Source organism: Gymnogyps californianus, chromosome 8 (genome assembly GCF_018139145.2).
Source record: "Gymnogyps californianus isolate 813 chromosome 8, ASM1813914v2, whole genome shotgun sequence".
Lineage (NCBI taxonomy): Eukaryota > Metazoa > Chordata > Aves > Accipitriformes > Cathartidae > Gymnogyps > Gymnogyps californianus.
Genome location: NC_059478.1, coordinates 26669334 through 26682999, shown reverse-complemented (window position 1 = coordinate 26682999; position 13666 = coordinate 26669334). Strand labels below are relative to the sequence as shown.

Genomic DNA, 13666 nt, shown 5'->3' with positions numbered 1-13666 from the left:
TAAGTCCATGTTTGATAGGGATTAGCATCTGAAAGGGATAGAGTGGTGGGTAGCAGAGAAAACATTATTTCAATTAGCAGAAGAAAAGCAACTTAACATCTGATTATAGTTTACACTTTTAATTTTCTCCTATTCTGGCATCTGGAATAATTATTTCCTGAAACTATCCACCCCCACCAAGCCAGCTAACTCTTTCCTTCTCCTCCTTTTGGCCATCTTGGTTGAGATTCACATGGAAATAGTTGATGAGTTGGGTTTTTTCCTTTCCTTTCTTCTCCCAGGCAATAGCCAGACTCACCAAATTTGAGGCCAGAGAGGAGGGTGCTGTACCAAGCCAGACTGAAATGAGATGTGATGCTTCTCTTCACACTGAGGAGGTGCAGGACAAGGAGGATGGGGCTTTGCTCCACGGCCAGGCTTGTGGCCAGCAGCTTGGCACGGTACTGGTGCCCGACTCTCCCAGGCAGAGCCCCGATGCCTAAAGCTTCTCTCTGTGTTCAGAAATTACTTCCAATCCCCGCCTTTCCTCCCACCCCGTAAAGGCAGGTGCCATTCATTCTGCAAGGCCTTGGCCCTTGCGCTAACCTGTGCTCCGGCTATTTTTTTCTGGCTTCTTGGCCTCCTATTTCCTAATGACGATGCAATCAGTTTTTGGGTGAGAGATTCCTCGTGAGAAGGCTTGTTGTTATTTAAGGAAGATCATGAAATCCATCCTTAATGAAAGGACAGGAGAAAACCCTTCCACCAAGTTACACTGAAGCCTGAGATTATAATTTTTATGGGCTTCCAATCTTTCCTGCCTCATGTCTTATCAGCGAATGCAGCTGGAGGCTTCAAAAACCCTCCCAGCTTGCTGCTGATTTTATGGGACGAAGATTAGAGATGATCGGATAGTAAATTATTCATTCCATTCGATATCGCTGGGCAGGAGGGAATATCCAGAGTGAAGTCAGCTCCCTTCTCCCTTTCTGAGCATCACGTATTGGGATCCTGGCTATCTGCCGCTCCAGCAATGCAGTGGCACTTTCCCCTGTGCTCAGAGATGACTAGGGGTGCAATACACCCTCTGAACAGACGGGAAAGCCGAGGGGGAATCATGGATGCAGGCTCATCCCCAGCAATAAGACAGACCAGAGGCAGGTGGATTTTCTTCTTATTTCAGGGATTTTTAGTTTGATTCCTCCCAGCCCAGGGCAAGGTGGGACAGATCAGGTAGGTGTTTTCTCAGCCTAATTTTCCAAGGTTGCGGGGCCTGAGGCTGATGTGAACGTGCTGTCAGACCCCTGGCAGACATTGACCCAAGGGACAGAGGAGCAGGGAGCTCAGGGAGGACAAATCCTGGCAGCTGTGTGCAAACGGGCAGCTGGAGAGAGGAGAGAGCCCATTGCTGCCCTTAGATGTACAGAGAAGCAGCATCAGGCCCCAGCACAGATGGTGGCCGGCGTGAATGCTGCCCAGAGATGTGTGCCAAAAATCAACTGGTGTAAAAAACGTCATCCAGAGGGTCCCATGAAATACGCATGGGCCACGGTGACGCTACTGAGCAGTTCTCAAGGGAAAATGAAGGGCATACCTGGTGCCTGATGCTGGTGCCATATCTGGGCCCCATCTCAGACGGCTGCTGGGTACCAGCTCCCAGTGAGTGTCCTGCCAGGAGCAGTCCTGGCTGACCCCACCGGGGCATCCAGGCTGCCTGGGAGGAGATGTGGAAAATCCACATCCTCCCCAAACGAGGGCCCAGGAGGGATCACAGCCACCACCATGCCACTCGCCTCTCCCTGCTGCTTATTCAAGGCTTGCAATTAGCATCAGCCCTGGGGGACTCATGAATGGTCTAATAAAATATCTAATAAAATGCTGAGAGGTGTTTTTTTTCTTGGCCCTGTGTGTGTGCAGGAGGGGAGCAAATGGCCCAGCTGAACCCCGGGCTGGCGGGGGGAGGACGGGGCCGGTATGGGACGATGCCCCATTGCCACCCCATTGACACCGGGGTTTTCATCAGCACATAAATAAGAAAATATATTGCTGTTTAAAATTATTGCTGTTTAAAGGCATTTTTAAAGAGGGAAGTGGGGTACAGAGCTGTGACGGACGAAAAGCCTGAGAGGGGGCTACTATGCCCTTTTCATAGCGATTGTAGCTCCTGTCTCTCCCCGGTAGCATCCATCCCAGGCAGGATTTGAAAGCCAATGTCGATGGGAAATGAGAGAATTCTGGGGTAAGCAAGGAATATTTGGGTTTGATGGCAAATGTCTAAAGAAACAAGCAATTAAAAATTGGGTTTGTGTTGTTTTTTTTTTTCTTTTCTTTTTGGAGCAGCTATTGAAAGGTAACAAATTCATCATTACTTTTTTTTCCCTAGGAAAAATACAATCTTTTCTTTAGGGGATGTTTAGGCTTGATCTCATATATTTTCTTTATTTTTATGGCTCTCTCTGAGAGAGGGGGAGGAGATGGAGAGGATGAAGGAGGGAAGGAAGGAGGGAGGAAGGAAGGAAGTGAAGGAGAAAGAAAAACAACCTCCATTAAAACACAGAGCCCCACAACATTTTTCAAAGAGGAACTGGCATCTGTGCTCTGAGTCGTATCACCCAGGAACACATTTTAGGCTCAGGAATGTTGCTTAGAGCAAACGTTAATTTTGGCTAAAAACAACATATTTCTTAGGGGGAAAACCCGCCAATTTTTGGAGGATATCAGTGTAAATCCTGAAATTCCAAGACCTGCTTTGTGCAAGACCTGTTGTACCGGCAACTGCTCGCATGGGTCTCTGGAAGAGAACTGAGCTGGCTCTGGCTCCGCTTGGGTTTGACTAAATGCTGCCAAGCTGATTTGCCCTTCTATGCCTCAGTTTCCCTCACCTGTAAAATGGACCTGTAGGGCTTTGGCTGGGTGATGCTGAAAGCTTAAATGAGAGAGACAGCAAGATTTCCAGCATGCTGCAGCAGAAATGCATAGCTTCTTATCTCTGCAGGTCCCAAGCCACAGCCAGAATGACAAAAGGAGAAGCTGGATGGCAAATTATTTGCTGAAATTTTGGACTTTGCCCCTGCAACAAGGCTGTTGCCATTACAGTGACTTGCTATTTCTCATCCCCCCAGGCCGGACCCAGGGATATGCAACCAAGCAGGTGCCGGGAGCTTTTGACCACGAGAGTACATACCTTCCTAATAGCTGCCATGGGCTAAAGAAGATGCATTGGAGCACAGGGGAGCTTTGAGATAAGCAAACGAGCGATTCCCTGGCCTCATCAGCAAGCCCAGAACAATAAAATTTCCTTAAATTTCTTATAAATGTGGGAACGTGCAATAGTAAAGTGTTACTTGCTCCTCAGGAGGGAGCCAACAGCAAGACCCCTGTCTGGAAGGCACAGCAGCCCTGCCTTCATCTTGGGGTCTCGTCTGTCATGTCCTGTCCCCCCAACACACCATAGGATACAGGTCAATCCTTGAGGCATCCCTATCCTTGGAAAATCAGCCCAGGGTCCCTGGAGCTGGGCTGGGCAGAGCCCTGGGGCGAGAAGACAACCTGGAGTACACGTGCAGGAGGACCAGGAGGAACCCGGTGAGCAACCTGCCGCAGCCTTAGGCGTGACTGCGGGGTGGATAGCAATAGCAGAGAGATGTCTCGGACCTTGAATTTTCCAAGGGTAGCAGCAGGACTAGTTTCTCTAGGACTTCTGATCTGCTGATAAAGCCTTCAGCTTTAAACAGCTAGTTTTTTTGCTGGGCTTTTGCTAAGAGACAAGCAACAAGCAAGTCGCAAAGATCACAAGCTCTGTGTGCTTTCCCGGATAGATAACGTGGAAGCAAGTCATGGGGAACCCAAAGTTCACTCTCATTTTTATTTCTTCACAAGCCGTTCCTTTTTCTGCGTAACAGGACTGGATTGCCTTTATAGGGCCTTATTATGGACAGGTCCCTGTCGTGCCACTTCCTTGCCGGGTGCAGCAGGGGAGTCCCTGCCCCACGGAGTTCGTAAGCAAAAGCTAGCAGGGTTGGGAATGGGATTATCCCATGTTGCAGGTGGGGATTTGGCCATGGAAAGGAATTTGGGAGAGAGCCAGGAACTGGCCTTCAGTCTTGTACAGCTCAAGCCAGCTCTGGCTTGTTTTCAGGATAAATGACATTATTCCAGATCCAGGGGAAAGAGGAGGGATGAAGGAGGGCAATCCTGCACCAGTGGGTATGTATTCCTGAGGGTGCTGCACGTTCCTGAGCGTGGGTCCCTTGTGGGTGCCCGCATGGGAACCTGGCACCCAGGCAGGGTCCCTGGGGGGGAGACCACCGACCCAGAGGCCGGGAGCTCAGATGCTGCCAAGGAGGATGCTCAGCGGCCCTGCGGGGCTGGGCTTACAGAGATGGTATGACACACCACCAGAAGAGCGACGATGAAACCACTGGCTCACAATTTTAAAATTTCCTTCAGGAGTAACTGAAGTTGCACAGCTGTGAAGCCAAATAGCTTTTATTCTTCCTGTGGGGTGGGTTTGTCAGCCATCCAACCCCAGCATGGGCTGGGAAGCTGCTTAACTTGGGACCTGCAACCTTCCCCATCCTGCAGCATCTGCGCAGCTGATGCGAAGGGCCAGCCTTGCTATCTGCTGCAGGTCTTTGGGTGTTTCTACCTCATCTGGTGTCAAAGAAATTTTGGAAAGAGCCCTGAAGGCTCAATAAAATGAACACCATGTTTGCTCTGTTTAACAGTCTGTCCATTAAACAAGGCATGAGAGGTGAGAGGCAGTACTCGGCATCGAGTCTGGTTTATTAAATGGATGTTTTTAAGCCACAAAGGTGTTTTGCTGGGTTGTTAATGACACTTGCTGAAAAGAAAAGAGCAAGGAAGTGAGCAGGGGCTGTGCCGGGCAGCTCCCTGCATCCCCAGGACCCAGGGTCCTGTGGGATGGGAAGGGATGTCAGAGCTGTGGCATCGCTGGACCCCCTGGCTCTTCTGCTGTGGGGAGGGGGACTTGGGGGACACCCAGGTCCTGTTCAGCCACATTCCCCAAGTGCCGCCACCATGCTGGGGAAGAGATTTACCCATCTGGGTGTCATTTCTTCCTCCTGGGACGATGTAAATGCTTTGTGGCTGAGTCCCCTTCCACGCCCTAAGGGGACTGCCCGGTTCAAGTCACCGTGCCCCAAATTCCCCACCAGCCTCCGTGGGAGAAAGAAAGAGGCACCTCCTTCCACCCCTTCCCGCAGCAGGATTTGAATAACCAGGTGTGAGCATCAGCCTCCCTCGTTAATGCGTTTGATAATTGACCAAGCGCTCATTCCTGTGGGAGGGCGGCGTGCCCAAGCGCAGCGCCCTGCGAGGAGGAGCCCCGCTCGGCTGCTCCTCCGCACCCCGAGAGCCCGTGGCCCTGCCTGCCGCCATGCCTGCCCGCTGCCGCCTCCTCCTCCTCCTCCTCCTGGGGCTGCTCCTGGAGCTGGAGCCTGCCTGCTGCCAGGAAGGTAAGTGCAGGCAGCTGCCTGACCTCCTGGGGAAACTGAGGCAGGGGGAAGGCAGGAAAGGTGTGCCGAGCCCCGGGCAGGCGGGAGCTGCTCGGTAGGGTGGCTTTGGGGACAAGGGACAACTGTGAAAGAGCCTCTTGGGAAAAGAAAAAACATCCCAGCTGCTGCCTAAGCTTTAGCTCTGGCTTCACATCAGCGGGCGATGGGGACGGTGGGTGTCCGGTGGGCTGGGAGGTCTTGCCGGAGCCGGGGCACGGAGACTTTCTACCTGTTTTGCTGAAGGCTGAACCTGCTGTCCGAGGTTTATTTCTCCTGCTTACACAGAGATAAAGCAGCTCTGATTTACCTCTCGCAGGACTGTGCACTGAGATGAGTAATCTGTTTTCTTAAGGCTTTTTTTTTTTCTTCTTTCTTTCTTCTCGCTCTCGTCCCCGGGCAAGTGTTGTGCTGGGTCGCTCCCCGAGCTCACAGGTTTTCCTGTTAATCTGTAATTTTGATTATTGCTGAGGTGAGGGAGCAAATATTTTCCTCTGCAAATTGCCCTCCCTTTCCCTTCCCGAAGACTTAATAGAGACACTTCCTATGGCTAGGGCATTATTTTTAGGAAAATTGTGGAAGGACTTGTCTAACATTAGAAATAATGAGGCGTTATTAAAACTCATCTGATGCTGCCAAAGTCCTGGAAAATTCCGTCCTTTCTCCTTCTGATGCCCCAGCCCTGACTGCTCTTCCTGTATTTGTTTACCAACTTGCTGAGGATTTAACAGGCTGGGGTCTCCGCTGTCAGCAGGATTGAAAGTTTTGCTGTTGCCTGGAAAGACAAAAAAAAAGCCTTTAACGAGGATTCAGAGCCTGGCACAGCTTCCGCAGAGAGTGGAAAAGACAGGGACCAGCCAATGCTTTCCAAGTACTCGGGGAAGATGTATCAAAAAGCAGATCTGTGTCTTCAAACCGGCTGTTGAGTATGGAAACGGAGTTACAACATGTGCAAGGGCTTATATTGGTATCAGCACTTCTCTTGGTCTCATTTGTAGCTGCAGATGCATGGACACACGTCTGCCAGGGGTGCAGATCCCACATTGCTTAGTTTGGCTTAGAAGATCTTGTTCGGGAGGAAAAAAGCCATCATTGCTGTGGGGCGGAACAGAGAGGAGGTGGCAGAGCCCAAGGGACAGGCTGTCCTAGGAGGGACATACCTGGTAAAGCATTTTTCCAGGAACACAGCCCCGTTTCCACAGATGAGACTCATCCTTTCGGCCATCCCTCCTGGCAGGGCAGCAAGGTGTGCTCCAGTGGGGCTCCAGCCAGGCGGTGCCCCCCAGGGCTGCCATCCACATACTCAATCCCCGAGAAGATGCTATCAAGCTCTTGCCTCCGCCTGGTTCCCATTCTTCCTTTCTTATGCCCACGCAAGTTCCTCATGCCCATGGGGGTATTTCAGCCCGATGCGGAGGCATTTGCTGATTCCCCCTGCCATCCTCATCTCCCCCTGCAGCCAGGCTCTACATGGTCTCTCAAAGCCAGAACCACTTGATTTTTGTTTGGTATTTTTCCTTTTGGCTTTGGATGCTCTGAAATCTGGTGGAAACAACCGTCTGAGTGAGGTTTCGCTTGCAAAAACATACAGTACCTCCTGAGCACGGCTGCTTGGAGGAGGTTTCCTACCACTTATCTTCTTGCCCCCTTTGCTTGAAGATCACGAGATGCAAATTTGACGATTTCAGTCATTGCTGACTTCATTCCCCGGTTGACCTTGAACTCCCTTAACCCCAGCAGAAACCTCACTGAGGGCTGAACCTGACCATCCCCTCCTAGGCTTAGGCTGGAAACCCTGGCCCTGGCAGGAAAAATAAACCACAACTAATAAATAAATGTGGCTGAGATAACAGCCAAGGGCAGAGTGAGGGAGGAAGCAAAGCGGGCCAAAGCTCAGCCTGGAAGCAATAGGTGTGTTTGGGGCTGCACCCGCGGGGGTGGTGGGCAGCAGGGGCAGGAGCATCTCCTGCCCATCAGGTAGGGCAGGAGGGGACCAAGCTCTGCTCTTCATCACTGCCCCCCCCCCCCCCCCCCCCAGTACCCCCAGCAGCAGCCTGCTGATACAATGGGATTTCAGCCAAAACACGCTGATACAAGAGGGAATTTCCGCCTGAATTCTTCCCGCTTGAGTTTTGGCCCCGGGACCTTGCAGTAAACACGGCAAGTGTCTCTGCAGGGAGGCGGGGGGGCTGAAGGCCGTTGTTCAGGGCTGCTCTCCCGGCCGCTCGCCCAAGGGTGCCACCGCTTTCCAGACTGGCACAGGCGGTGAATCAGTCGGCCAGGCTGATTTCACTTCCAGGAGGAAAAAAGAGATTTGTTTTGTTTTGTTTTGTTTTTAAATAAAAGCCTCTTGCAGTAAGGATTCAAGGAGCTGGAGGTCTTAACAAAGGACAGTCTGCCTCCCCAAAACCAGAGGAAGGAGATGAGGGCTGTCAGCAGCGGAGCCAGCGTGGAGCTGGCTGTGGATGAGGAGTTTGCACACGTGGAACACACAACCCCGTCTTTATTGCCGCTAGTAAAGATTATTTGCTGTTTATAGCAGAGATTTGTCTCCCATGAGACAGATGAAGCATTCAGCTAGCATAAAGCTCCTGAGTCAGATTGAAGTACCAATGCTCTTGTCCTGGGGCAGCTCCGCTTTGTGGGTGCCAGTGGCAGGGGCTGGGTCCGAGTGGTCCGAGGCTGATGCTGGGGCTGGTGGGGAGCATCCTCCACCTGCCCCATCTGCCCGCACAGAGGGACCTCATCTGTATGCAAGGGTTGGTGTTTTGATCGGCAGAAAGAGGAAAAGCTGTGCCTGAATAAAGTAGTAATTAAATCCCGAAGGGATGTTTTTGCATGGACAAGGTCTCCTTTCGGTGCTGATGCGAATGCTGATATTCAGGACAACACTTAAGGATGGGTTTGAATACATCCGAGTGCTCCGTTGCCCAAAAGTCGTCGAGAGGCGAGGAACAGCCGCCCCAGAAAGGTCTGGGACAAGGTTTCCTCTTCTCATCGCCCTGCCCTGGAGTTCCTCCTGTGTCCAGGAATACGTCTCACAGCCTTCCCACCCGTGGCTGCATTACCACTCGAGCCTAGCTAGAGGAAAATGAATCTATGAAGCCATCCCACTCCGGGGGAGCCAGGGATGGCATGGTCGGCTCCGGGCCCCCTGCCACCGCCTGGCCCCCCGCCAGCCCCGCCTGGCCTTTGCGCTGGAGGCTGTTGCTCTGAACACTTCAGCCTTCAATTTCCCATTGTAAATCAGCTTGCTGTGCTGGAAACTTGTTGAATGGTAGATTTTACTGAAATCCATGCTGGCAACCGCTTGCTGTGAGAGCGACAACCAAATTTTACGCTGTCCCTGTTGTGGGGTCCTTATTTTACTGGGCAGTATTTGGAAAATAACCTGGGAACAACGTCTGTGGCATCTGGGGATGGAGAATAAAGAGTTTGCTGAAACCCCTCTGCCTTCTTTCCCCTGCCACTTTGGGCAAACATTCTCCCTCCCTCCATGTCCCCCAGCCCTTTGCCCCCCCACCCCAGAGTCATCTGCGCCCCACTGCGTATGCATATGTATGTATATATGGGGCCCCAAAGCTGCAAGACACCACGCTCCACATGCAAACACCAGCGAAACTGCTGTTATTTGCACTTTATTGCATTGCTATCACGCAGGTAAGCCTGCCTGGATTAACAGCAACATGCTTTGCGTGGCTTTGCAGGACTGAGCTCTTGGCTGGACGTTGCTGAAGCTGGACAGGAGAAGCTCGGCAGATAAAGCCTGAGGATTTATTTCTAACACATGCCCTCTTTTTTTTCTGCAGCCCGGGGCAGTCTCCAGCCGTGGTCACAGGGTGTCATCGCAGTGGTTGTGTTTCTAACCCTGGTGGCCATCGCTTTTGTGGTCAATAGGTTCTGGTGCAAGGAGAAAGTGTAAGTGTGGGAGCCCTGGGGTTTGCTTTGGGTTGGGCTTAGCTGCCTCTGCACGGGTCACTTCCAACCGCCTCCATCCCCGTGCCAGGGCTGGGAACACTGTGCTCGCTGTGCTGGGAGCCGGGTGGGGAGAGCAAAGACTCCCTGTCCTGGTCTCTGCTCCCTGTTACTTATTGCCAGATGCGAGCGTGCACCATCCGTCCCCGCTGCTCCCTGCGCAGGGGCACCCCCAAGCAGATCACTCAGATGCTGCTGTGAGAAAGCGCTATGCTGGGGACGGGAGAGCTGCAGCATCGTGGCTGGTTTACACGGGCACACATCTCAGAGGGCTGACCTCAACCTAGTTTCCTACAGATCTGGGGGTGCAGTTCCCGAGTGCATTATATCCATGGGAAAACAAGCCCAAAACAGCTTAATTTGCAAAGCAGACCAAGCCAAGTCGGCAGAAGGCACTGGGAAGAGCTGGGAGAAGAGGGAGGTAGCCAAGCCGTGGCAGAACTCTCTGCCCGGAGCACACGGCACAGGCGAACAAGGTGGCCTTAACCGTCAGAAAAAGGCTCTATGGGATTGGTTACATCTTGCCTGCTGCCGGCCGAGGAAAGCCACAGCCTGTTTCTCCTGCTCAGCTGACCCAGGCTAACTGGCTAAGTTGCAGTAATAAGATCTTGAACCTGAGCCCACAGTCAACAGGGGATGAAGAGCGAAAGTGCCCTATAGCCTGGTTCCCAGTTCCTCTGCACTGGCACTGGTGCTTTGCACCCAAAGTTGCTGGAGTCTTTTTGTATCCGCACATCCCTGCAGCCTCTCCAGGCTGAGGAGGTGGGGGCTTGGGGTGTACCCCGATGCTCAGGAGGTTGGCTTCTGCCCCAGATGCATTTAAAGGGGGCCCTTTGGGATGCATTCAGGGCCAATGCATAATGCAATGTGTGTATATATATATATTTATATGGTCTAATTTACAACTGCAGTCTTTGTTTCCCAAAGAGGAACCTTTGTCCTCAAACTGGCGGAGCCCCCAGCCCATGGAGTGGGAGGCAGGGATGGTGTTTCCCACCTCTGCCCGTGCCCGGCTGCCTCTTCCCAGCCCGGAGGCAGAGGATGCTGAGAAGGGCTTGAGGGGGGATGGCGGCTTGTTTTAATTAATCTGGCCTCTCTTCAGAAGAGCGGGCAGCAAGGCTCGGCAGCCTGGCGCACTGCCAGCTCCGTGCTGTCACTGTGACAGCAGCTATCAGCTCAAGCCGCTGCCTGTTTATGCCAGTCTGTTCCTTGGAAAAGCCTCTGAAGTTGCCCTTGGGCACGCGCTGGAGGAGGTAGGGATGTGCATGCAGGGTGGATCTGCACCCACCCTCTGCAGCTAAACTTCCCCAGCGCCGTTCAGGCCACGGGCTCGCTCCAGACCCGAGCTTTTAGACTCCGGCTGAGGTCAAACACCAAGTCCCTGCCCCGTGGTTCCTTCTGTGAGCAATCCAGACTTGCATCTGAGAGAAAGCAGCTCGGCCTTGCACGTGCTGATGTGCATGTATGCACCCCTCCTGCGCCAGAGCTGCGGCACCGGCAGAGCCTCGGTGTTTCTCTTGGTGTTAGCTGGGACACATAGGGGACTATTTGGCAATAGATTACATAGAAGAAGACTGGAAAAACCAGTTCGGAGGAGAAAACAATCCCATGTATTGACAAATGAGTCTTGCTGACTGCCAGCCCGGCACTGGGAGTACCAGCTCCAGAGACAGGGGTTGGCACTCAGCATCCGGGCACGGCCCCTGCAAACGTGCCATGAGGACGTCTCTCCTCACCCATGTCCTGCTGGGAAGGGGGCTGAGCTGGGTGTCCGAGGCCAGGATCACACATCCAGGTCCCTTATTGTCTCTGTAGTGTCGGAGCAGTCCCTTCCTCTCTGCCATCACCACTGCGAGCTGCTCCCTGGCATGACCCCTCCGTTGCTCTGTCTCAGCTCCTCTCTTCTCCCCCTCCAGGGAAAATGTCGAGACGGTGGTGAGTGTCGAGGACAAGCAGGAAGCTGTCATGTCCAACGGCCGTGAAGGGAGATACCTAACCGCTGCAGCTGACTTCAGGTGAAGGACTTGCTCAGACCTCCTTCCTATGGCTCCCAGGCTCTGTTCTGTCCCCCTGGGGACAGCTCAGACATGCAGAGCTGTGGTCTCTCCCACTCAGGGTCTCACATGTCCCATGCACCTGGTTTTGGGGCTTTTATCTTCTCCAGGGGCTAAAGAGAAGGTGGTGAGGGAGGATCCTCTCCTCCCCAGTCTCTCCCCATCCCTGCAGCTGAGCCCCATGGTTCATCTACCACCTTGCAACCTGCTATACCACATTTTTCTTGTGCTACATCACACCTTTCAAACAGAGGAAACCACCAAAAGTGACCATAGGTTACCACACAGATGCTGACTGTCAAAACAACGCTCGCTAGAAATTAGAGCAATTCCCACCCCACGCTTGGCTCTCCTCCTGCCAGGGGGACCCCTCCTGCCCTCCCCACCTCCCCCCTTGCTCAATGCACAGCTGGCACCAGCAAGGTCAGGGCCCCGGTGGTGCCTTTGGGGAGGCTGGTCTTGCTGGGGGTGAGCTCACCACGGTGCTTCTCCCTCCCAATGCAGGTCCAAAGAGAGCCAGCACGCCTACGAGAACACCCTGGAGCCAGAGGAGAGGGTGATCACCACCGCCATGTAGCAGGCACCCCGGCCAGCCACCCACCTTCCTTCTCTCACTTTGCTTCCCGCTGTCGCGATGGGTGTTTTCACAGGGACCCTCTGCACCGGCATCCCCCATGCGTGGCAGCTCCCCGACCTCTCCACGGCACCACTGTCTCCTGATCTTTTCCCTTCCCACCTGCGGGATGTGCTTTTCTGCCTCGGGGGCTGGTGTCCATGCGGGCATCAGTCCTCAGGAGAGGTCCGGAGGTGCCACCTCTCCTGCCCAGCAGTCACCCCACCTGGTTGGCGAGGCTGATATTCCCAGTCCCAGGGGGGTGCTGACCGGCTCCAGACATAGAGGTGTCCCTGCCGGCTGCCTGGCACCTCCCTGCACCCCCAGCTGCCTTCTGGGGAGCTGCTGATGGAAAACGCCCTCTCTTCTCCCTGTTTCACCCTCCTTTTTACAACCTACACCATGCATTTTAATGTCAGAACAAATCTTCTCCCCTGTATATATATCTTCCCAGTGAGCGATAAAGAGAATTGTTGCCCATACGACAGCAAAGAGGGTTGTTTTGCTAATCACCCAAAGGACTTTCTGGCATCTCGCAGCGCTCCCAGCCTTCAGGCAGTTTGGGAAGTGAAGGACACCGGGTGGGGAGGTTGGGGGGGTGGGAAGGGTGCTTAGACAGAGGTCTGCACCCCCATCTCCCTCATGATCCCTCCTGGGAGGATCCATCTCTTATTTCCTCACTCGGATGAAGCCAAGAGTGCTTTTGTGTGTGTATCTGTATGTCAACAGGGGAGAGAAAAAGGTGGAACATTTTTTTTGCTCAGCATTTGGACTGCCCCAGAGCTGCAAAGGGCCCTATGGGGAGGTGAGCATCATTCCCCTCCATTTAGCAGATGGGGAAACTGAGGCACAGCACCAATCCAGCACTTCCCAGCACTGCTTAATGGGTGAAAGGCAGCGCTCCCTGAATCCCACCAGCCACAGGGCGCAGACCCACAGCCAACTGCGGACCATTCCCAGGGCTGGAGGCTGCGAATGGCAATCACTTGCCAGTGTTGCCAGGATGTGGCTGGGGGCTGCTCCGGGCAGTGCTGGCTGGCCATGGTGCAACCTGCTCCTGCCAGGCTGTTCATTAACCAGGGTCCATTTTTTGCTGTGGTGGGGACAGTGCTGGGACCACCGTAGGAGCAACGAGTGCTCCCAAGCTGCGGCGTTTGCAGATTGAAATGAGAGACCTGTAACGCCTTGGCCTTCCCTGGGACATCAGTTGCCCAGGTGGCATGCAGGGTGCTCCCCTTGACCAGTGAGGAAAGGGTTAAGGGGCTCTGCAATCAAGGGCAGCCCAGTGGCTGCAGGTGGAGCAGGACTGGCAGGGATGGGATGGGATGGGGAGTTAGTAAGAGGAGCATTTTTGGCAGCCCCTGGGTTTGGGGGGAGCAGAGTGGTTTTGGGGCTCTGCTGTGCCTGGGGCTGTGCAAACGCAAGGGGGAGGAGGTGGCAGGAGGACATGGCAGGGGAACATCAGGTGCCTGAGCCACCTCTTGCTCTCACTTTCTGCTGAGCATTGAGGGAAGGGGAAATGTTAGACCTGC

The 13666-nt window shown here is 53.5% G+C and overlaps 1 protein-coding gene across 1 annotated transcript; it reads left to right on the top strand.

Moving 5' to 3' along the window:
• Window positions 1–5347: 5347 nt before the first annotated feature.
• On the top strand, window positions 5348–12709 carry PDZK1IP1 (PDZK1 interacting protein 1). Its single transcript, XM_050901290.1, has 4 exons — window positions 5348–5456; window positions 9302–9410; window positions 11384–11482; window positions 12026–12709. The coding sequence occupies exons 1-4, from the start codon at window positions 5378–5380 to the stop codon at window positions 12096–12098; spliced, it is 360 nt and encodes a 119-aa protein (XP_050757247.1). The 5' UTR covers window positions 5348–5377; the 3' UTR covers window positions 12099–12709.
• The last annotated feature ends 957 nt before the right edge of the window (window positions 12710–13666 follow it).